The sequence below is a fragment of the Amia ocellicauda genome, unplaced genomic scaffold, assembly GCF_036373705.1.
Source record: "Amia ocellicauda isolate fAmiCal2 unplaced genomic scaffold, fAmiCal2.hap1 HAP1_SCAFFOLD_86, whole genome shotgun sequence".
Classification (NCBI taxonomy): domain Eukaryota; kingdom Metazoa; phylum Chordata; class Actinopteri; order Amiiformes; family Amiidae; genus Amia; species Amia ocellicauda.
Window position 1 is genome coordinate 114,484 of NW_027103012.1, and position 23,429 is coordinate 137,912.

The 23,429-nt window shown below is 47.9% G+C and overlaps 3 protein-coding genes across 5 annotated transcripts; all 3 read right to left on the reverse strand.

Moving 5' to 3' along the window:
- Window positions 1-3,536: 3,536 nt before the first annotated feature.
- Window positions 3,537-13,832, reverse strand: LOC136744559 (uncharacterized). Its single transcript, XM_066698764.1, has 14 exons — window positions 13,815-13,832; window positions 12,777-13,231; window positions 12,346-12,670; window positions 12,012-12,218; window positions 11,700-11,859; window positions 11,312-11,509; window positions 10,827-11,191; window positions 10,451-10,704; window positions 10,194-10,326; window positions 6,574-6,644; window positions 5,939-6,069; window positions 5,400-5,456; window positions 4,305-4,399; window positions 3,537-3,865 (listed from the first exon to the last, which is right to left on the reverse strand). Exons 1-9 carry the CDS (start codon window positions 13,830-13,832, stop codon window positions 10,200-10,202), a joined length of 2,109 nt encoding a protein of 702 aa, XP_066554861.1. The 3' UTR covers window positions 3,537-3,865; window positions 4,305-4,399; window positions 5,400-5,456; window positions 5,939-6,069; window positions 6,574-6,644; window positions 10,194-10,199.
- Window positions 13,082-19,689, reverse strand: LOC136744565 (uncharacterized). Of its 3 annotated transcripts, XR_010816046.1 has the most exons (5): window positions 19,461-19,689; window positions 19,123-19,218; window positions 14,400-18,907; window positions 13,810-13,838; window positions 13,082-13,455 (listed from the first exon to the last, which is right to left on the reverse strand). XR_010816046.1 is itself a non-coding variant. In XM_066698768.1 (4 exons), exon 3 carries the CDS (start codon window positions 16,833-16,835, stop codon window positions 14,421-14,423), a length of 2,415 nt encoding a protein of 804 aa, XP_066554865.1. In that variant the 5' UTR covers window positions 16,836-18,907; window positions 19,123-19,218; window positions 19,461-19,689; the 3' UTR covers window positions 13,082-13,838; window positions 14,400-14,420. The 3 variants fall into 3 exon arrangements, 2 of the variants coding, with proteins under 2 accessions (XP_066554865.1, XP_066554867.1); XM_066698768.1 differs by having other exon boundaries at window positions 13,082-13,838; XM_066698770.1 differs by lacking the exons at window positions 13,082-13,455; window positions 13,810-13,838 and having other exon boundaries at window positions 14,280-18,907.
- LOC136744560 (uncharacterized) lies at window positions 17,212-23,070 on the reverse strand. The gene is made up of 5 exons (XM_066698765.1): window positions 22,944-23,070; window positions 19,833-20,381; window positions 19,461-19,615; window positions 19,123-19,218; window positions 17,212-17,282 (listed from the first exon to the last, which is right to left on the reverse strand). Exons 2-5 carry the CDS (start codon window positions 20,375-20,377, stop codon window positions 17,212-17,214), a joined length of 867 nt encoding a protein of 288 aa, XP_066554862.1. The 5' UTR covers window positions 20,378-20,381; window positions 22,944-23,070.
- Between the last annotated feature and the right edge of the window lie 359 nt (window positions 23,071-23,429).

A 23,429-nucleotide genomic window follows, 5' to 3' on the forward strand; every position in this document is an offset into this window, starting at 1 on the left:
ATACTGAAGGATTGAAGTGATGCGTGTCATTATCAGTTTGTCGAGGTGCCTTATAGTTATGTGCATATGTTTAAGAGCTACAAACAAAATCAATACTATAGGCTACATACCAGCACAAGTCTGAAAAGTAATTTTGCTTTGTTTTTCTCACTATAGAAAAGCTATAACTTGAGTGCCTGTTGGGGAGGGGCATCTGTCTTTCTGCCCCTGGTGACATCTAAATGATATTCTAGCGTTCTCCATCAGGATTTATCTCCAGACACTCTGCCGTTGGTTAAGCCAGGTCTTCAGCGAGCGAGTGAGTGAGTGATTGGTCAGAGGGAAACAGACAGACAGGCCTCAGACAACTTAATCCAGTGATATTTTATTGGAGATTACCAAATGACATTAGTGGGCTATTGCTCAAACATTTTGGAACCTAACTGATTTACAAAAGAATCACTTGGAACATTTCCCATGCTAACCTGTATGTAATATGAAAACGCACAACCTCATGATAGTTTATTAATCAATAAAGTCTTTTAAAACTTGGATTAAGGATTCGGGTGACTGAATTTCCCTCAAGATTCAGATCAAGACTCCACAGAGGATTGTGGTACCAAAGTGGCTATTTTACAGGACATTTTAAGACCAAAGAGCTGAAAACACTCTGTATCTTGTACCTATCAGACATGCACAACTACAACGCAGCCACAAGTCTGGGTTCCCCAGAGAACCCACCATTAGTCAAACATTACAAGCAAAACGCATCCAGTTGAATCTATGTGTGATAGGACCATAAATTTGTGATAATTAGATTTCATATCCTCACCATATTCCACATATACATAACAGGACAAACTGCCAGGAGAGTCAGCCTGGTAGTTTTTAAATCTTTAACTGTGTAACACCTAGAATCACTGTCAAAATATTACCTATTTAGAACTTATTAATTCAGGCTTAAAAATACTGGTACTCACTTTCCACCATGCAATCTAATTACAGGGGAACACTAATTTTGCAAGTGCGAAACAGTATGGTGTACTTATTTAACTCCGCACTTGTGTCTGCATGCGAGTGGAAACATTCCCAACATACGAAGCAAGGACTGCCACGCGAGGGTCACAAACTACCGTTATCCTACGAGGAATGGATGTTTCTGATTTGGGTTGAATGACATGCATGCACTCTGAGGAAGAATGAAGGGTATTTGAATGACCTGTCTGGTTATAGGTCTTTGATTATACATCCCATTTAGGAAAATGGTAGCTGGCATCTTAATAAGAAAAAAAGTGTGTATATATATATTAAGTAGTAAGAGTAAATATTACAGGCCATTCCTTGTGTTTAGAAAGTGGTAGATCTCTCTGGGAAAGGGGAGAGTGAACAGTCATTCTCCTTTAGGAAGGGTTATTGATCTGTCTTAAAAGTATAAATATACCATATGTGCATTTCCATACTGTTACTGATCTTTGAAGTTAAAAAAAAAAAAAAAAAAAACTAAGAACACTACGGAAGCTCTGCAAGTCGATCGCTCTTTTACAGCAATGCCACCTAGTGTCGTGAAAACAAAGCTGCCTTCATATCCCCAGTAAATATGACATCTGTGCTATTCATACTGCTGCACTACAGCACTCTCAGCTTGTGAGGATGCAACTTGTAAAACAGTAATTGTTTTATGTCAAGAGTTACTGGCAATGATAGATACTGCAGGCAATCCTATGAACAGCTGGCATATTTACACTGTGAATGGTCCCAGTCTCTTAAAGTAACAGCTATTTAGTTATTGCCTGTAACTATTGAAATGACAGACAGATCTAATAGTCATTAAGTTGAACACAGTGCCAAGACATTTGTTAAACAATCTGCATATACACTCACCTAAAGGATTATTAGGAACACCATACTAATACTGTGTTTGACCCCCTTTCGCCTTCAGAACTGCCTTAATTCTACGTGGCATTGATTCAACAAGGTGCTGAAAGCATTCTTTAGAAATGTTGGCCCATATTGATAGGATAGCATCTTGCAGTTGATGGAGATTTGTGGGATGCACATCCAGGGCACGAAGCTCCCGTTCCACCACATCCCAAAGATGCTCTATTGGGTTGAGATCTGGTGACTGTGGGGGCCAGTTTAGTACAGTGAACTCATTGTCATGTTCAAGAAACCAATTTGAAATGATTCGACCTTTGTGACATGGTGCATTATCCTGCTGGAAGTAGCCATCAGAGGATGGGTACATGGTGGTCATAAAGGGATGGACATGGTCAGAAACAATGCTCAGGTAGGCCGTGGCATTTAAACGATGCCCAATTGGCACTAAGGGGCCTAAAGTGTGCCAAGAAAACATCCCCCACACCATTACACCACCACCACCAGCCTGCACAGTGGTAACAAGGCATGATGGATCCATGTTCTCATTCTGTTTACGCCAAATTCTGACTCAACAGAAATCGAGACTCATCAGACCAGGCAACATTTTTCCAGTCTTCAACTGTCCAATTTTGGTGAGCTTGTGCAAATTGTAGCCTCTTTTTCCTATTTGTAGTGGAGATGAGTGGTACCCGGTGGGGTCTTCTGCTGTTGTAGCCCATCCGCCTCAAGGTTGTATGTGTTGTGTATTCACAAATGCTTTGCTGCATACCTCGGTTGTAACGAGTGGTTATTTCAGTCAAAGTTGCTCTTCTATCAGCTTGAATCAGTCGGCCCATTCTCCTCTGACCTTTAGCATCAACAAGGCATTTTCGCCCACAGGACTGCCGCATACTGGATGTTTTTCCCTTTTCACACCATTCTTTGTAAACCCTAGAAATGGTTGTGCGTGAAAATCCCAGTAACTGAGCAGATTGTGAAATACTCAGACCGGCCCCCCCGGCACCAACAACCATGCCACGCTCAAAATTGCTTAAATCACCTTTCTTTCCCATTCAGACATTCAGTTTGGAGTTCAGGAGATTGTCTTGACCAGGACCACACCCCTAAATGCATTGAAGCAACTGCCATGTGATTGGTTGGTTAGATAATTGCATTAATGAGAAATTGAACAGGTGTTCCTAATAATCCTTTAGGTGAGTGTAGTACTGGACTGAAATGTAACAGGGAGTTTAGGAATTATTCTGGTTAGCTTACACAATAGCAGTCTAATAGAAAATGCTCTGCAAGTAAGTCTTGATAAGATGTTAATAGACTGGACTTTGGGACAAGATCACTTGACTTACCTAGAATCTGTAAAGAAAAAATAATAAAAAAAAAACTATTGGTATACAACTTGCAGGATAAGTTTTCATGTCATGCATTCAAGTTTTAACTGAAATCAAAGGTAGGTAGACAAACATTTTTGAGAAATGCATAATTTCTAACTTGTGTCATGCCCACTGAAGAACACTTCCTGAAAGCACCAGGAGTGGAAAGTTAATACAAATGCCATGAATGAGTGTTATTTATTTTAAATCTGTTTAAAAAGTGGTGTTCTTTCTTTGGAATCTCATATGCAGAAACATAACATGGACAGAAATTTGACAGTTAAAAAAAAAAAATCTGATGTGAAATGTGTTCTAGTTTTAATGAATGTTTTATTCGGTGAGAGGCTGTAGAGGACAGTCAGGGATGAGGCAGGTGGAGTGAGCCCGTGTGTGCTCTGTGGATGCGAAGAGCTGACCCACTGCCGGCACTGCTGTCCTCCACTGTTCTAACATCAACTCGGTGCCGTTTCAGTGGTGTGGGCTGGTGTGCCGACCCGCCCGTCACACGTCTGTCATCTCATCCTCCAGGTCGTCGCCCTCCGTCTCGCCCTCCCCTTTGCCTTCCTCCTCCTCTTCCTCAGAGGTCACATCCAGCCTGGGAGAGACCCTTGGGACAGGAGCAGGCAAACAGGTAGTTCTCCCTGACAACAAAAGAGAACAACAGTGGGTTAGAGAGAAATCCTTAACACTTCACTGTGTTAGACTTTACTGTGCTTCCAAAAACAAAGTCCAACAGTGCCTCGACACTAATGCCTTTCAGTGAAGTAGCAGCAGACACTGTAAATGGGGCTTCAGTCTCGGTCTCTGGGCTCTCTATGTACCTGAGAATCTTGTGGCGGCTGTGCCTACTCCAGTCTCTTTGACAGCAATCTAGGTGATGGAGATTTCCTGAAAACCCCCAATTATTACACTTTGAACTTATTTTTCTATACTAGGAGAAATTATGGAACAGCACATCAATCTAGCTGTGCCTGCAGGTCCTTACAAAAGCATTGACACACACAGACATATACTTGTTTATATACAGACTATGAACTGCCCCACATACACGCGCACACACAATTATTCTGATGGCTTTACCTTCCCAGGGGCGATATCAGAGAGGGCAGTCATGTGCAACAGGTAGTTGTTGTCAGGGAATGAGGCCTCGGCATTGGGCAGGCAGCTGTGGTTGCCTAGACAAGACAATTCACAAAAACACATGAGGTGGGAGCAAAAGCCACGGCTGAGCAGCCTTTGAGATGACTCCATCAGGGAAGAAACGAGCAGACCTCTGTTCAAGCCATTGGCTGTCGATGCAGTGTGTAGATTCTTAACTGAAATGTGCACAACAAGGCAGGGTAAACAAAGACTATATATTTGAGGGACAACCTAAACAGGCTACAGACTTACAAGCAATGTTGTTGGCACCTTGGTGAGGTTGTTGGATTCACATGTTCTTCAAATCATGCAGGGTTCTTGTATAAATCTCTTGTATAGACTTTCTTACACCTATCGTACAGACTAGAAGTAATTCATTGGTCAGGTCAAACCATAATGTAGTTGTGACCGATCTGAAATGTATAGTATAGTTTTATAAACAAAAGGCCTTGGCTAAACATGACACTCCCAGAAGAACCATTTTGGACAGCACACAGCTCCAACCACCATCCTATTCTGTCTACTTTGAACATCAAGGCTAGGAGACAAAATTCTGTGCCTTGAAGAAGACATACTTATATCTCACTTTCTAACAAACACTGTAATCCCAAAGAGAAAATGTCTGTGCAGAAGCCTTTTATCTCTGCTTAATGGGCCCTTGACTTACAGGACTCAGAGACAAGGCACTATGATTTGTGCACCGATATTGATAATAGCAGGCTCCTCCAAAGCAGCAGTCAAAACCAATAATAAAATGTACGTTGTACAGTCAACACAAGGTAAGTAGCAGGTGACTCAAAGAAAAACACATGTAGTCAGCCCAAATGTTTGATCCAGGTCCAAATTATGAAGCCCACAAAAACCAGGGCATCTGAGGTTCCTGCTAAGTCAAACTCTAGACGAGGGAGAAAGAAGTGGATTTCCAAGTTCAATGCGAGACGGGGGGGATACACAAGGAGAGAAGGCCAAGCTCGGAAGCAGATTGTCCGAGTCACACTTGCTGACCTCGGGAGTATCCATTACAGGGTCACTTACAAGGGCTTTGCAGAAGGAACAGGCCAGAACCCTCACAGTTCAGGAAATCACCCATCTCTGGAAAAGACCAAAAGTGCAACAGTTGTGGGACCCCCTCCGAAACAACAGCCCATTCAACTAAATCAACCATTAGCCCCAAAAGAGCCCATTTCTCCATGCACTACTCTTCACATTAATGATGCTGCTTTTAATGGCAAACAGGAATCTTTAAAGATTGAACCGGTAATTATCTGTACTTCATTTATGTTCCTCTATGTACTACATGCTTCCTGTGGGTCTGGCCGCTCAACAGGATAACATTCCCTGTAAACAGATCGTGTTTGTTTTTATAAGGTGAAAAGGAGTAGCTAAATTTAGAGCTCAAACTACTCTAGAAATATATGGCCAACCAAGGCTTACAGGTAGGAGGTTAGTTCTACACTTCATAAACACCAGTTCAAGGTCTGCTCAAAATACAAGGCACTTTATTATTTGATCATAAAGGTCAAAGGTCAGCCTGTGAATCTTTACTGTATTAAGCTGCGGGTTTGTTTGCTTGCCTGTGGGTTGGCAGGCATCCTGTCCTCTCTCTATGTCCTTGTATAGCTGGTCAATGAAGGCATCCAACTGCTCCCTCTGCTGGGCAGGCAGCTCCAGTGCATCACAGCCGTGGACCCACTGACTGAGAGAACTGAGAAACCAAGACGGCAAACTTTCAGATGAGTCATACATTTCACAAAGTCATACATTCACTCTAGGATTGAAGCACCATCTTCTCAATCAAAGAACGGATTTTAATTAGTACAGCGGTCTCTCCATTAATAACTCTTAAAGCCTATCCCAAAAAAGCAGGTTGTCTTTCTTCACAGACATCAGTCACGTCCTGTGTATTATCAGAGTATATTCATTTTGTCGTCTGTCAGCTCAACATCATCAATAATCAGCATCCTTGCTACTCAACACAGAAGGCATATTAGCAGTTCCATTTGATTAAATACTGATTAATGAGTAACAAAGACCTAATTAAGACAGATACATTTTGTTCTCTCCTTTACACTAGATGCACCCCCATTGCTAATTTGCAAACGTCTTACAGTCAAATGAGGTATTTAGTTTGCACATTTACATATATGGCACTGGTAGAATGGACTGTGTGGAGGGGGAAAAACAAAAGCAGATATTCTCCTGTCTTTACCTGGTCCCGATGCCTTGGCCGTTTGCTCCCACTAAGGCAAAGAGTGACCGGAAGCCTTCAGGTGTGAACCACTGCAAGAGAAAGGAAACTGGCTGAACGAACAAGAGACATGGAACTGAGCAGCTACCACACAGACGAGAATAACGTCAACTCCCACTGAGGCCTCTGCTCACACGTACAATTCAAAAGATACAGTGGGGGAAAAAAGTATTTGATCCCCTGCTGATTTTGTACGTTTGCCCACTGACAAAGAAATGATCAGTCTATAATTTTAATGGTAGGTGTATTTTAACAGTGAGAGACAGAATAACAACAAAAAAATCCAGAAAAACGCATTTCAAAAAAGTTATAATTTGATTTGCATGTTAATGAGGGAAATAAGTATTTGACCCCTTCGACTTGGTGGCAAAACCCTTGTTGGCAATCACAGAGGTCAGACGTTTCTTGTAGTTGGCCACCAGGTTTGCACACATCTCAGGAGGGATTTTGTCACACTCCTCTTTGCAGATCCTCTCCAAGTCATTAAGGTTTTGAGGCTGACGTTTGGCAACTCGAACCTTCAGCTCCCTCCACAGATTTTCTGTGGGATTAAGGTCTGCAGACTGGCTAGGGCACTCCAGGACCTTAATGTGCTTCTTCTTGAGCCACTCCTGTGTTGCCTTGGCTGTGTGATTTGGGTCATTGTCATGCTGGAATACCCATCCAAGACCCATTTTCAATGCCCTGGCTGAGGGAAGGAGGTTCTCACCCAAGATTTGACGGTACATGGCCCCGTCCATCGTCCCTTTGATGCACTGCAGTTGTCCTGTCACCTTAGCAGAAAAACACCCCCAAAGCATAATGTTTTCACCTCCATGTTTGACAGTGGGGATGGTGTTCTTGGGGTCATTCCTCCTCCTCCAAACACAGCGAGTTGAGTTGATGCCAAAGACCTCTATTTTGGTCTCATCTGACCACAACACTTTCACCCAGTTCTCCTCTGAATCATTCAGATGTTGGCAAACTTCAGACGGGCCTGTACATGTGCTTTCTTGAGCAGGGGGACCTTGCGGGCGCTGCAGGATTTCAGTCCTTCACGGGATAGTGTGTTACCAATTGTTTTTTTGGTGACTATGGCCCCAGCTGCCTTGAGATCATTAACAAGATCCTCCTGTGTAGTTCTGGGCTGATTCCTCACCGTTCTCATGATCATTGAAACTCCACGAGGTGAGATCTTGCATGGAGCCCCAGACCGAGGGAGACTGACAGTTATTTTGTGTTTCTTCCATTTGCGAATAATCGCACCAACTGTTGTCACCTTCTCACCAAGCTGCTTGGCGATGGTCTTGTAGCCCATTCCAGCCTTGTGTAGGTCTACAATCTTGTCCCTGACATCCTTGGACAGCTCTTTGGTCTTGGCCATGGTGGAGAGTTTGGAATCTGATTAATTGATTGCTTGGTTTCAACCCCGTAATAACTGGGTGCTGGGTAGAGTCCTCTATAATTCTGTGTTTCGACCATGTTAAAAAAGTGGCCGCTCAATTTAATGGTTAGGAAGTTGAACGAGTCTATGTACCAAAACTTAGCAAATTGAGGACCAAAAAACATTGGTCAAAATGGTTTAATAGAGGTATGCAAAAAAATATCAAGAGAAAAACAATGTTGTATAGCGCATACAAAAGGGACGGAGATTAAACAAAATACATAGAATATGTTGAGCTGCAAGGAGACCTTAAGAAACGGGTCAGGAAAGCAAAGAGGGAAATAGAAAGAAACATAGCTCTTGGAACTAAAACTAATGCAAAGAGCTTTTCAATACTAACACAGCAAGAGGTCAATAAAGTAGGAAGTGAAACAGATAAAGGGCAAAAATTGAAGTATCTTGGAAAATGAATAAGATGTGGCAAATGTTTTTTGGAGGTTTTTACAAAGAAAAAAAAACAGATAACATGCCACAGGTTAACAACCAGTCCAGTCAAATCCTAAGAGAGATTAGGGTAAAGGATGAGGAGGTACTAAAGGGACTAGCAGAATTAAAAACAAACAAATCACCTGGGCCAGATGGTATATTTCCAACAGTACTTAAAGAAATTAGGGAAATTATTTATAGGCCTCTAACTCAAATATTCCAAATGACACTTCAAACAGGGGATGTGCCAACTGACTGGAAGACAGCAAATGTCATACCAATCCACAAAAAAGGGGACAAAACTGAGCCAGGAAATTACAGACCAATCAGTCTCACCTGCATCACCTGTAAAATATTGGAAAAAATGATTAGACAGAAAATAGAGGAGCATCTTAATGAAATCCATATTCTTGGAGATAGTCAACATGGGTTTAGATGAGGCAGATCATGTTATACTAATTTATTAGAATTTTTTGAACATGCAACTGCAGCTGTAGATCACATGAAAGCATATGATATGATATACTTAGATTTTCAAAAAGCATTTGATAAGGTTCCACACCAAAGACTGAGCCTCAAATTGGAAGCTGTAGGCATTCAGGGTAATGTAAGTAGATGGATTATGAACTGGTTGATGTATAGGAAGCAGAGGGTGTCGATTAGAGGAGTTGCTTCTAACTGGAGTGAGGTTGTTAGTTCAGTTCCACTGTGATCAGTACTAGGGCCTGTGCTTTTTCTAATCTATATTAATAGAAATTTTGACAGACCAAAGTACACCGTTCATGTCCAAGGTAATGAAAGATGTGTGCCATCTTCTCCGAATTAAAAGTCTTCACACTTCTGTTTACCATTAACAGACGGACGGGCTAGTGGAGCGGTTTAACAAAACGTTAAAAAGCATGCTGAGGAGGACGATGGAAAGGGATGGGCGTAACTGGGATCAACTGCTCCCTTTTCTCATATTCACCATCTGGGAAGTACCCCAAGCTTTTTATTTCCCACAGACCGCGAGGCCTCCTCGACATCACAAAAGAAAACTGGGAACAGCAACCCTGCCCAGGGAAGGTCGCTATCACAGAGGAGGTAAGGAAAATGCTTGAGCTTGGTGTCATTGAAGAATCCCATAGTGTTTGGTCCAGCCCAATAGTGATCGTCCCAAAACCAGATGGGACTCTTCGTTTTTTGCAACGACTTCAGAAAGTTGAACGAGCTATCCAACTTTGATGCCTACCCCATGCCCCGCATTGATGAGATGATTGAGCGACTGGGTACAGCTCACGTCATCAGCACCCTAGATCTCACAAAGGGTTATTGGCAGTTTCCATTGACACAAGCAGCCAAGGAAAAGACTGCATCTGCCACGCCGGAGGGCTTGTATCAGTATACTGTGCTTCCGTTTGGACTCCATGGGGCCCCAGCTACTTTTGAACGCATGATGGACCGCATTCTCAGACCCCACCAAGCCTATGCTGCAACCTATCTCGATGTCATAATCCACAGTCACACCTGGGACGATCACCTGTCTCATCTTTGAGCAGTTGTCAACGCCCTCTGACTTGCTGGCCTCACAGCTAACCCAAAAAAATGTACTCTTGCAGTCAGTGAAGCACAATATTTAGGCTCCACCATAGGCAGAGGTCTTATCAAACCCTAGGAGAACAAAGTGGCAGCTGTTCAACCTTGGCCTCAACCCCCGGACAAAGAAACGGGTACGTGCGTTTCTTGGCCTCACCAGCTATTACAGGCGCTTCATTCCGGTCTGGGTGGGGGACGGGTGAATGAGGCACAGCTGGGCGCAGATGGCCTCTACCAAATGGCTCGTGTCCGGCCACTGGGCTGGCCCGGTGTTCTCGCCCACCATGCACCTGCAACCAGGTAAGAGATCTGTGTTAGGAAGCATCCTTCACACCTCACAGTCACTACTTACAGGCACATACTCGTATTCGTCTGCTTCTCGGCAGTGATTTAAAACGTGTCTGTATATCACACCTCTTCAAGCTGTCCACTCCCGGAGCGACTGAAGACCTCCTCCCAGCTTTGAAGCGCCCCCGAGTCAGCCTGTCCTTGTGGCGGGCCGGGTACACGAGGCGCTGCTTGTCTCCCTCGGGGAGCTGCTGCCACAGGTGTACCAGCTCCGCCACCTGGCGATTGGTCAGGAATGCCTGGGCTCTCAGGTCCACCAGACAACTGCCCAACTGCTGGACGTGCTGGAGCCCAGGAACGCCATCAGGGCCGCACGATTCCTGAAACAACAGAATACAGACGACAGTCAGTTACAGGACCATGTTCTGGCAATAGCTATCATTCCAGGGTTTTGTGCACTACAATGTAAGAGACGAGCTGAGCGCCATCACTGCCTCCTCACCTCGGGATTAGCAACAGGGGGGGCGTCTCCTGCAGCGCAGGGGTGCTCCATCTCGGGAGACGGGGGCAGTCGGGCCATCGACCGCGCAGGAGACGGGGGCAGTCGGGCCGTCGACCGCGCAGGAGACAGGGGCAGTCGGGCGGGAGACGTGGGCAGTCGGGCGGGAGACGTGGGCAGTCGGGCTGGAGACGGGGCGACGGGGTTGGAGATGGTGGGGTCATCGTCCTCCTCAAAGCCCTCGTCGTCACTCTCCTCCCTGTCTGAGTCTTGGCCAGCTGCCTCGTCCGGGACGTCGGGGTCGCTGTGCACACGTTGGAGCTCTTTCCCTGTCTGTGAGTACAGGTACTCGATCCCGATGAGCTCCCCTTCAACACAATCATAACAGAAGCATGGGTTCACCGCTTTTATTATTTTCATAACGCTGCTAAAGAGCACCTTACAAATCAACCCCCCACACTGACACGCTCACTGACCCGTGTACACACCTGACTTCACGAACCCCTCCGACAGGTCCCTGGCCAGCACCTTCTGGCTCAGGGTGCCCAGGGCGTTCTGCAAGGAGCCACTGTAGGAGCGCAGAAGCTTGCCAGCATCCTCCACGGCCGCCACTGCACGGTCCGCGTTCCACCTCACCAGGCCCTCCAGCAGATATGCCTGGAAGTGCACATCGCTGGCACTGGTGCCTGAGCAGAGCAGGAGGAAACAGAAACACACACTTCAATACAGTTCAAAACATACTCTTCACAAAGCCATAGTATATAACAATACACGTACTGTAACAATTACAGAAAAAAAAACTAGTCTACTGATCCACTGGGTTCAAAAAGCATCACAGAATCTGGCGTCTTTATTTGCGGTGCAGCTGGCACTAACCTGGGATGAAAAGGGCCAGGTGGAGGTGGAAAGACTCCAAGGAGGTCGATCCACGGGCGCAGCGGTATACTGGCAGCAGCACACCCCCCTTCCGCAGCTGCCCTGTCTGGGTATACAGCTGCACCCCCTCGGGGTCCTGAATGCAGGCGAGGTGGGGCCGCTATGCCTTCCAGATGGCCTGGATCCGCTTGTGGTCCAGCAGCAGCACGCCCATGGTGTCCAGCCCCCTCCTGCTGTCAAAAACGTCCAGCAGCTCCTGGATGAGCCGCTCCATCTCCTGTGCCCCTCGGCCCCCTTCGACCGTCCAGCCACAGAGCAGCAGTCCCAGTCCACATACAGGATCTGAGGGGGAGCCTCTCCGGCCAAGCCGTACCACTCCACCAGCCCGGCAGCCATGGGCTGCAGCCCCTCACCCTCTCCGCACATTAGCACCGAGTTCAGGACCTGCCCGAACTCGTTGCCGACGTTGGTGGCCCACGATGCCGTGCCAGCGGCTGCTCCTGTGAGCTTCCTGGTCAACTGAAAAATGTATGAGACACATTAAGTTATTAGGTCTTTAATTGTAATGCGTTCAGCTGAGCGGCACCACGATGCACCAAGCGGCCGCTGAGACAGCAGCACAAAAAATCTGACTGACGATACTCACCTTCTTTGTCGAGTCCAGTTTTAAAATGGACCCGAACACAGACGTGACCTGGGCCTTTACCTCGGCCAGCCGCTCCAGCACGTCGAGGTCGTACACTGCCAGCAGCCACTTGGGTCCAGGCACCGGTGGCATGGGTGGCGGCGGCCGGAAGCTCGGGACTACAGGTGCAGAGGTCACAAAGGGCTCGCAGTCTGCGAGGTACCGCAGGGTTTTATGCTGCCACGCCTCGCTGTGCTGCTCCTGCAGCTGTTTGCACAGCCGGGTGGCGCTGTTCCCCAGGGTGTGCTCCCTCATGAGACTCAGCACCGTGTAGTCGCAGGACAGCCTGCCCAAGACACAGCAGTACAGCAGTTAGAGTTCAGGAAACATTTCGGCTGAGAGGGAGGGGGGGAGGGAAAGCACAGACGCTGTGTGGTGAATTGTCTCCATACGGGTAGGTGAGGATGGCTGGGAACTGGCTCCAATGAGCCACATCCAGCTGCTGCAGCACATCTCCGGACCAGCCTGCGTACTTCTTTGAGCACCGGCGGCACTCCAGGTACTCCGTGACCATATCGTACCAGCCTTTGATGCTCAGCACTTGGCGCGCCATCTTGTACAGCCCCGCCCCCGTGAGCCTGTGTCCCTCACACTGGGGCTGGATGCAGGTGAGCTTCACAGCCCACATGCGGTAGGGCATCCACAGGAACAGCGGCCGAGCGAAGTGCAGGCTGGGAGAGGCCGGGGGCTGCCGATACACCGGGCAGGGCTGGGGAGGGAACCACCACAGACACAGGTCCGAGGTCAGCACCAGCTTCCCAAACCTGCTCCTAGTGAACAGGGCCTTGGAGACCCACTGCAGCTGCTCAGCGGGCAGCATCTGCTTCCAGCCCTCAGGAAGCAGGACCTGCAGAAACACAGGGACAGACAGACAGACAGACAGACAGACAGACAGTGACAGGAGTTGCCAGGACACTACGGATACTGCACCCAGATTTAACAAACACACGAAGACACACTCACACACACACACACACACACCCCCACCAGGCTGCTCCGCTGAACCGAGTGGTGTCGGCTGCTGAGCTGAGCTAGCCATGGCCGCTGCCCCCGGCTCCTGCACTGAAGACACTAGAGATAAAACGGGAGATTCAAAATCTCGCAACAACAGAGATGTAACTAATGGTGAAATTATCCAAATCTATGTTAATGCCAAGGTGACTAGGTCTATGAAGCCTTATCATTCAATCAACCATGTTACTGTGCCACTACATCATATCACACCATGCCACTACACTATATCACAGCGTGCCACTCCACATGCACAGCACACACGGTGAGGATGCAGCGCATAGCAAACATGCAGCTCAGCTCATAAAGCCAGGGGTCACAGATACTTGGGGGTGTCGAGGCAGGGCAGACGAGGTGGCTGTAAAGCGATATGTAGCTAAAGCACCGTGGGGACCCCGGGTCCATCTCACTTACCTTACACTGGGAGATCCATCCATCTTAAGCTAACAAAATACAACAATACAAGTTAGTTTGTGCCAAATACTGTTTTATTGTTTGAAGTATTTTACATTTAACAAATAAAAACAATTCAAATTTGTAATACTTATGATTAAAAACTTTTTTTAGAATACAATTCTTAAGATCACTTAAAATTTTTTAAATCTTTGTGATTTAACGAAAAACAAAATACTTAACTTCAAATAAACAAGTGCACAAAACAACAAAACAAACGTGATTAAAGCAAAACTGCTACCAACATAAGAGTCAAATACATTGAAAATAACTGAAAATGCACTGGACAAAATAAAGAAACAATTAAAAAGGTAAAAATAAAAAACAAACAAAAAAGGTCCAATGCATTTAAAATTAAATCCAAAACGGACAATCTATTTGACAAAAAAATAAAACAAAACTAAACCAAAAAAACCCTAAACAATTAGTGATTTAAAAACAACTAAATCTTTAAAAACAGTTAAGATTCACTTTCAAAAGTCATTTTAAAAATAATCATTCATTAAATGGTTAAAAAATCTTGGACTCGGGCTCCAGCAGGGGGAACTGACCGTCCCCGGAGGTGGGTCCCATCATGGGATCCTAAGCTCCCCCAGATCTTGTATATGCCAGTTCTTATAGGCTTCCTCCTTGCCCCTCTGATGGACCTCCAGATTGACGTAGTCTCTCACTAGCACCATGCCCCTCCGCGCGATGACAATCGGGTCCAGCTCCTGCTTATTGAATAGACAGATATTACGTCCCTCCCACAGGGCCTGCTTCACTGCGCAGACGACACGCCACCAGCACCTCAGGGTGGAAGATGTTAATCCCCTGGCAGGACCGTATAAGATCTGCTGGGCGGTCGCCCGCGCAGGAACGGCAAACCTGTGGAGGAACGGAGAAAACAGGAGCCAGACCCTGTAGGCGGAGGGGCAATCTCTAAAGATGTGAGCCTCCGTCTCCTTCCCCAGGCAACCCTTATAGGGGCAGGTGTCATAAGGAGCTATGACCCTTCTGTGCATGAACACTCGGGTGGGGAGACACGGACTCACGGCCATCCAGGAGACATCTTTCTGCGTATTCGTGAGGCAAACGTGCGTAGCGTTAGCCCAGATAAACCGGCAGGTTTCGGGAGGGAAATCTTCTATCCGGCTGGTCTCCTGGGTAGATCTCATCTGGCTACAGATGGTCTTATAATCCCAGGAGGCCAGCACGACTTTATGGAGGCCTACTTCGAGCGCAAAGGCTCGGAGCGCCCTGTAGAACGGCGGGGGATCCCACGAGTGCGGCCTGATGTTATCCATGGCGCAGAGGCCGAATGGTCTCAGGCTGCTGGCAAAATAAAAGCGGTTCATGAAACTCACTTTCTTGCCAGCAGCCTGGATGTTCTTGACCACATAGGCCAGCCCCTGCGCCTTTATCAGCCGCACAACGTCCGGGACCCCCCTGCCTCCATCCAGGGTACCCTTCACCATCTGCACTCTTTTCAGCCTCTCCATTTTGCTCCCCCAGACAAACCGAAATATAATTCGGGTCACTAGTTTTGCGATGACCTTGTCTGGGGGGAAGATCATTCCTACGTAGAGGAGTATCGGGAAGAGGATGGCCTTTACGACCAGCACCTTACCAGCCATCGTCAAGGTCCTTCTGCTCCAGCCGTGGATCTTCTTTTGGACCTTAGATATGGCCTCCTCCCAGCTCCTGGTGCCCTCGTCCCCCTCATTGCGGGACTCCAACAGGGACAGAAAGTGATGGATCAGATTTTGATCCACCACCTTCTGATCATACAACTCCCTGTAGAAATCCCGCATCACTGTCTCAACAGCCTCTCTGCCCTCCACCTCTTGCCCTGAGGAGTCGATCATGGAGGACATTGCAGGCCGCCTCTCCTTCGTTTTCTTGAAGAAGAAGCGGCTGCATTTATCATCGTCCTCCATGATGCAGACCCTGGAAAGGACCTTGATCTTCTCTTGCTCCTCCCGATAGAGGGCGGAGAGACTCAGTTTGACCCGAGCCACCTCCTCAGCTAGGTCGAAGCCTCTGAGCTGTAAAAGACTCAGGCGCTGGAGGTGGGCGTTTAGATGGGAATATCTCGCCTGCCTCTCACGAGCTTTCCGTTTCCCTAGCTGAATGAAGTAGCCCTTGGTCCTTTTCTTCACCATCTCCCACCACTCTATGCGAGAATCAAAAAGGTCCTTCAGGGTCCTCCACTCCTCGAGGCGTCTGCTAAAGGTCTTAATAACACGAGGGTCATCGAGCAGGGAGGTGTTGAGCTTCCAGACCCCAGGCCCCGACTCCCGTGTGCTCGGGATGAGCACCTCTGTCGTCAGGAGCCTGTGGTCTGAAAAGAAGACCGCCTCCGAAGACATGACATCTATCCTGGAGAAGGAGGAGCCAGAAGAACTCACCCAGGTGAACAAGGGGACCAGGTCCCGACCTGCGTCGCAGAGTTCAAAGTCCTCCACGAACGCAGCGAGGTCCCTGCTGGATCTATCATTGCGGGGCTTACTCCGGTCAACATCCCTCAGAGCACAGTTGAAATCACCTGAAATGATAACTGGTAAGGTGCCGATCAGGAGCGGGCGTAGCTGAGGGAGAAAGAGGACTCTCTCTCTCTGGCTGGTGGGGGCATAGACATTGACCAGCCTCAATACAGCCCCCTTGTATTTAAAATCGAGGCTGGCCAGTCTGCCCGCCTCTATAACCTTAAATGCTTTTACCTCTATGAAGGGGTTTTTCAGGAGTACGGCAATCCCGTCCGCTCGGGACACATTGGACCCCGACCAGAAGGATTCTCCTAGGGTCCAAGTGTCCCGGAGATCTTTATATTCCTTTTGGAACGGGATGCCGCACTCCTGCAAACAGATGATATCCGCCTTCATTCCAGCCAGAGAGTTTAAAACATCGGTCCTCTTTTTCACCTCAGCAATGCTCCTCACATTTATTGATATAATAATTAGTGCCATAATGGCTGTGAGGGCAGTCACCCGCTCCGTAACAATCATGTAAAGAAACCTTTCTCTTCCCCACTCCTCTCTTCTCCCTCACCTAGCTTAGCGCTAGCACCCATCATTTGCCTCACCGCTTGATCCTCTAGGAAGACTATGGGGGGGGCTCGGCTCCCGCCACCCGGTAAGGCTGGCGAAACTCCACTGGGCTCAGGGCCCATGGTGCTGGAGGTTCTCCCTGGTTCCTTTGTGGCCGAGGCCCGACGAGCAGATGGCAGGGCAGAGGCTTTGTGTACAACTGGGGAGAGAACTGTGTAGACCCCGCTAGTTGTTCTTTTAACTAATGGTGGGGGAGGGGGTGGTCTCTCCCTTCCCGGCTGTCTGCCGCCGCAGGCCTCCTCCCCCAGCGCCAGTGACCTTGCCATTACGTCCCTTAGGTCTTTATGGGAAAGGACACTGGCGCCGATTCTCCTCTCTTGAGGACCTGCGGCTCTCCCACTACTGCTGGGAGGGCATACCTGACCCCTCCCCTGGGAGAGTCTCAGTTGTGGGGCAGGAGGAATGTTATTTCTAGGGGGCCTCTCATCCACCAGGCTGCCCACTCGGGGCAGTGGAGAAGGCCCACTGCTCTCCTCTCCGGAGTCAGAGTGGGGCGTGTAGAAATTAGAGGGAGAGGTCTCTGCAGCGGGGGAGGAGCTGGCAGGGGGGGGAGAATCTGCAGAGTGGATCCTTTTATTCATCATACCCCCCCTACCCATGCTCCTCTTTTCTGCTCTCCTCCTCTTCCCTGCTACCACTGTCCACTCCCCCTCTGCCTCCACTTCTGACCCTGAGTCAGAGAGGGAGCCTATGAGACTCCTGAGGACTGTTTCCTCTCTACCCCCATCTTGGGGTATCACCTTTGGAGGAGCCTCCACTTGATTCCCTCTCTCTCCACCACCCCCGAGGGCCCGCGCCCTATTTGCATAGGAGGAGGGACAATTCCTGAAGAGATGCCCTCCCCCACCGCACAGGTTGCAGGCCCTCTCCTGCTTGCAGGCCCTTGTCAGATGTTCTCCGCCGCAGACCTTGCACTTAACAACAGTGCAGGCTGCGGCTAAATGACCCAGGGCCCCGCAGTTCCTGCATAATTTGGGCATGCCATGGTAGAAGACAAGCCCCCTATTTGCTCCTAGTACCACGGTGCTCGGCAGATGGCGTACTCCGCCGATGGCGGCCACTTCCACCTGCAGGTGCACCTGCCACCGCCGAGCACCGGTCCAGACCCCGTCCTCATCATTAACTCTTCTGCTTTCAGACAGGATCTCGCAGTGTCTCCTCAGCCATACCTCTACATCGTACTCTGCCACTGCTTCATTATAAAACTGGATAGTTACTATTTTAATCTCTCTATCAGTCAGGGCATCGACCACAAAGTCACTCAGGGGCATACTATCTTTTTTTTCTCTGTATAGATTCCAAAAACTCTCCAGCACTTGAGGGTTCTTAAAACTCACCTCAAACACGTCCCTAGGTCCAGGCAGTTTAACCACGCAGTTCAGCTCAGAAGGGGCAAAGGCCAGGCCCCTCTGCAGCACGGACCTGCTGAACTCCAGCCGGGTGAGGGCCGCGGTCTCGGCTCCAGCCTCATGGCTGAAGCGCACCGCATTATGGCGCCTCACACCGGCGGTTCGCTGGGCCATGCTGCGCTTTCCTACCTGGGAGAAGGGTCCAGAGGCTCTCAATCCGGAGGTCGGGGCAAGTCCACCTGGCTGGGGAGCAGCTTCCACCTCCGGGGCTCTTGCAGGGAGCGGGCCTTGCAGGGAGAAGTCCGGGCCCTGGCTGCAGGAGGCCTCCCTCAGGGACGTTGCCGATCGGCCTGGTCGGTCCCTGGGATCCGAGGCCTCTCCTGGATCCTGGCTGGTGACGTCAGCAGGGAGCAGTCCTGGTCAGGCCGGGCTTCAGGTAGATGGTCGGCCGGGCTTCTGGATGGGACCCACTCCGTGAGGAGTCCGCCGACTCCTCTGGCTAGGTCCCCTGTCGCTCCCGGTCCGTCCCAATCTCCACTCGCCTCCAAGGACCCAGGACTCTGCAGCTCTGTCAACCGGCACCTCCCCGTCTTGTCTGGTCTGGCCTGATGGATCAGCTCCCTGCAAGGAAAAGAAAGAGACTGTCAAATACAGTTCGAAGCCCCCTGCTGGACAAAGGTTTCTCTCACTATTGGAGGGAAACCCGAGTCCAAATGTTTGTGCTTGTTTGTTAGTTTGTGCCAAATGGCAAGAACTCCATCTTGAACCTGAAATGAATGACATTTAGACATGTATTGAAATAGGCTGATATTTGTAACAGCTGCGTGAAGACTTACGCGGGGGGGCCATGTCCTCCACAGCTGCCAGCAGCTCAGCGTCAGTGAGTGCATCGTTGCTGAAGGCCAGTGATGGGCGCTCCTTCCTGGACACCGCTGGAAGGAGGAGTAAACGTGCGCTGTAATGGTGGGCATTTGGTACAGGGGTCATGGTAACTGGTGTATTTTGTTTTTGAAATCACAAAATGTGTGCGATTATCGTGTGTTTGCCGTCGGTCTGTTTTAAGTGTGAACTTTAAATTGTGTGATAGCCCTGGTATAACTGTTTACCTAATTGCTGCCTTAATAAACTACATTTAATTCTAATTGCTCAAATCACACACTTCCACAAAATGAACCTTTTGACACTGGAGCTCTGGACTTGGTGGCAGACGAGGAGAGGGTGGGAGCCGACTGCGAGGCACTCGTCCTGGGAGGCTGGCAGGGCGCAGGCACCGAGGGTGTGGGCTGGGAGGAGGCAGGCTGTGCTGCTGGCTTCTGGGCCTGTGACTCCCTGTCCCACCGCAGGATGTATGCCAGGAATTTGGCCATCTGCGTTCCGGGCTGGGGAGTCTGCCTCCTTATCCATCTCACATACCTGTAATAAACCCAAGTTCTCTCTCTAACTACAACTACACTGACTATACAACTGCAGGCCAGGGTGCTCTTAATTCCCTGAAACATACATAAACTAGAGTAGGCAATAGTTATTAAAATAGATTAATACACACCCTCTCCTCTCCTTGTCTATGGCCTCGTAGAGCTCCTGCCAGGTCTGGCCCTTGTGGGCCCCGAAGCCCACCACCTGCTGGTCCTCCCGGCCACTCTGGGACACCATGGCGCGGGTGGCATTCCTGGCCCTCCGGTCACCCACAGCGATGGCGACTTTTGGGAAGCCACAGGCGTAGCTGGCCAGCGCGTCCTTGTTGGCCATGTACACCGTGTCAGACGTGTCCATCTCCCGCTCCTTCTGATGAGCGGCCACGAGAGACACGGCGTACCCACCGTCGTTCTCCAGGATCCACTTGAATGTCTGACCCCGGTACCTGCCAAACTGCAGGGTACTCTGGCTGAGTACCAGTTTGGTGTTCCCGGGGTCACCCCCCTGAGACAGGATGCGGGCCACAGCATCCTTCCGGACCTCACGAGGTGTGAGGGGGACAAATGGATCACTGGAGGACTTGGTGGCAGACGCGACGCTTTTAGCTTCAGCTGTGGCTTGCAGGACCAGCTCCCTGCTGGAGGGCTTACAGCGGAACTGTGGGGTGGCCTTCATGTTCCTGTACAGCAGGTACAAATAGTCAGGAAGTCACTGACAAACAATATTGAATAAGGAGATCATTACAATTAGTATGTTTTATTATTATTATGAATAGTAATAATAATAGTAATAATAATAATAATAATAATAAAAAAACATAACAATACTTTCAATTAAATGACAACAAATAATACAAGATATGTTATAATTCATCATATACCTTGTATCACTGCTACAATTATTCATATTATGATTCGTACTAGTACTATTATCATCATCCTCATTATTATTACTATTATTATGATGATGATGATTTTTTATCTGTTTTATGTTTCAATGCAGCACATACTATTACTATTACTACTACTACTACTAGTATTTTAATACCATTATTAATACTGTTATGATGATGATGTGACGCAATGACTAATAATAATAATAATAATAATAATAATAATAATAATAATAATAATAATATCGTCTCCGGCTTCCCCACGACCCTCACCAGGATAAGCAGTTTCGAAAATGAATGGATGGATGGATGGATGGATGGAATAATAATAATAATAATAATAATAATAATAATAATAATAATAATCATTATTATTAATAATATTCTTATTTTTATTCTTATCATTATGTGACGCAGTGAAACACCATACGTTTCTTTGACTTTTTTACGGTTCAAAACACTTCTCTCTCAACAGTATAGAAGACACATACCTTACACAAAACACCAGGGTTATTATCAAATGTATAAAAAGCATGAAATAACACCGCAAACACAGCAGGTCATATAAACTGATCGTATTAACACATTAATCGACAGACCAATTGATCAATTAAGAAAATGCTTACTTACGTGGATCGATAGCAAAAAAATAAAATAGGAAGGAAGGAAGGAAGGAAGGAGGGATGGAGGGAGGAATAGATAGAAATATAGATCGATAGATAAATAGATAAAGCTAGACTGATAGAATTATATATATATAGATAGAGACACACACAGAGAGAGAGAGAGAGAGAGAGAGAGATTGATTGATGTCTGTCTCTCTGTATTTCTCAAAGATTCAGCTCCTTCTTTTCACTCCCAAGGCAACATCTGACAAAACACGTATTTACTATTAGAAGTCCACCCGCAAAGCCAGCCTCTCCGGGGTCCTGTAGCCAACCAGCTGAAAGAAAACACGTTGAGTGGCGTGGGGAATCGGGGGTTGTTCCAGCGGCAATAGTAAGCAATCCGTGCACGGTGATTGGATAAATGTTAGTACAGGCGCTGTGCTGCTTGGTGAATTTTTATTACAGCTCTTTTGATAGGGTGAGGCTGCCAAATTCAGAGGAATTTTAGAAAAAGCAGTCGTTCCCATTGGTTATATTTTAGTATGTCGATACAGAACACATTCAGCCTATCTGGGCGCAAGGATGACACGCAAATTCTTGAGGAGTTCCATATTTTGGTCAGGTTCTCCGCAGCGCGCCGGTTCCCCTTGGCCTACCGTGGCATCTGGTGCTTGCGTCGCGGGCGGTTTCTCGCACCGCGGGCAGCTCTCCCTCTCGCTCACGTGCTCGATGGCGTCGAGTCCTCTCGCACTCCTGCGTCGCAGCGGATTTTCACCATCATGGCCCTCGGTCAACAACCCGGGCTTCAGTGGACTGCTTCACAATGTGTTGGCTTCATGATTGTTCCAGACCGCTTTCTGGCCGGTTTAGAAAACTGGGCTCAGGGTGAAAAGGGTCACATGCAATACGAGATGTTTGGGCAATGCGAGTTCTCGACAACAAATCCGAATTGCCGGGGTTTTCTCCTTGTCCTCATGCAATTCCAATGGCTTGACATTTGGGAGCTCGTCCAAAACCGACGCCAAACCATAAGCACGGCTTCCTTTGAGACGGAATTGAACCAGCGCCCTAAGGGTGCCCGCTGCCTGAAACCTACAGTCCTCCGCTCTACCAACTGAGCTACCGAAAGGACGCTCCTCACCCCCTTCCCCTGGCAGTCTCAGTGGCCGTGCAAAGCCAAGAAGCACCGTGGCTTGGCTCAGTGGTTTTCAACCCGTGTGCCGTGAGGACTACCCAATTGTGTCGTGAGATTTTTATCCCCTCCAAAATATGATGTCATTTTTTTGGGTCAACTTCATAAATCTTGTATCAAATCAAACTTATTCAAATTTGTGAAAATGTTACATTCATACATCACCTGTAGAAAGCGTTTCATAACTGAAATGTTGTGTTTGCCGGACTGAACGCACACCTACACTGAGTCGCAGTGCTATCAGTGGTACTGAAAGGCAATTGATTAAAGGGACAGATGGTGAAATCCTTTTCATCTTGCACTCTGCTTGTCCTTGTTCTAAGTTGGACTGGTGAACGAAATCGATTTTATCAATATTATTCAATGTGTTTGTTCTTGCCCTTTTGGTAGGCTTAATTTTTTGATACTGTAACGGAGATGGAGAGGCAGCACCGCCCCTCTCGATTAATATGCGGCCATCTCCGTAGGGGCTGCTGGGAGATAAGAGAAAGGACTGTAAAGAGTGAATTAAGGGCCTGTTCATTGTTATGTATTGATTGTGTACTGTACCGTTGTGTACTGTTGTTGGATGTCTCCTGTTCCTCTAAGTCTCATTTGGCTTTGGTTTCCCCCCTCTGCGATGAATAATCGGGCTCTAAATAGCCCCGGCGTTTCTCCTGCAGTTCTTCGTTCTTTCCACTGCTAGCGCTGCCTCTGTGAAGGCGGATGGTGCTTGTGAGAAGTCAACAGCGTGTCCACCGAAAAGGGTGTCTGACTCCTGGTTTTGGATCCGGAAGGGTTGATAACAAACCGAAACGGTTACAATACGATACCGCTTAGATTAACTGTGGATATGTATTGTGATCGTGCTCGGCTCAGGTGTGCGTTCAGTCCGCACACAAAACGTTTTGGTCGCGAAACGTCTAATCAAATCGAATAAAACGGTGGGGATAGCATGTTTGATCCGTGTGCTATTGTTTTTCACCAATTGTAATGCCCTTTGCAACGTTTAACAACTGTGTTGAATAGAGCTTGTTATAGGATATTGTGAACTGA

Excerpts from the sequence above, each read along its gene's own strand:
- LOC136744559 (XM_066698764.1), bottom strand. Across the intron at positions 12,219-12,345 it reads AACTGGACTCGACAAAGAAG|TTGACCAGGAAGCTCACAGG; the intron begins GTGAGTATCGTC and ends TACATTTTTCAG. Across the intron at positions 11,192-11,311 it reads GGAGGGGTTCGTGAAGTCAG|GGGAGCTCATCGGGATCGAG; the intron begins GTGTGTACACGG and ends ATTGTGTTGAAG.
- LOC136744565 (XM_066698768.1), bottom strand. The coding sequence starts at position 16,835 with ATGATTGTTACGGAGCGGGTGACTGCCCTCACAGCCATTATGGCACTA.
- LOC136744560 (XM_066698765.1), bottom strand. The coding sequence starts at position 20,377 with ATGAAGGCCACCCCACAGTTCCGCTGTAAGCCCTCCAGCAGGGAGCTG. Across the intron at positions 19,616-19,832 it reads ATAGACAAGGAGAGGAGAGG|GGAGTCACAGGCCCAGAAGC; the intron begins GTGTGTATTAAT and ends GCGGTGGGACAG. Across the intron at positions 17,283-19,122 it reads GGAGGACATGGCCCCCCCGC|CAGTAGTGGGAGAGCCGCAG; the intron begins GTAAGTCTTCAC and ends ATGCCCTCCCAG.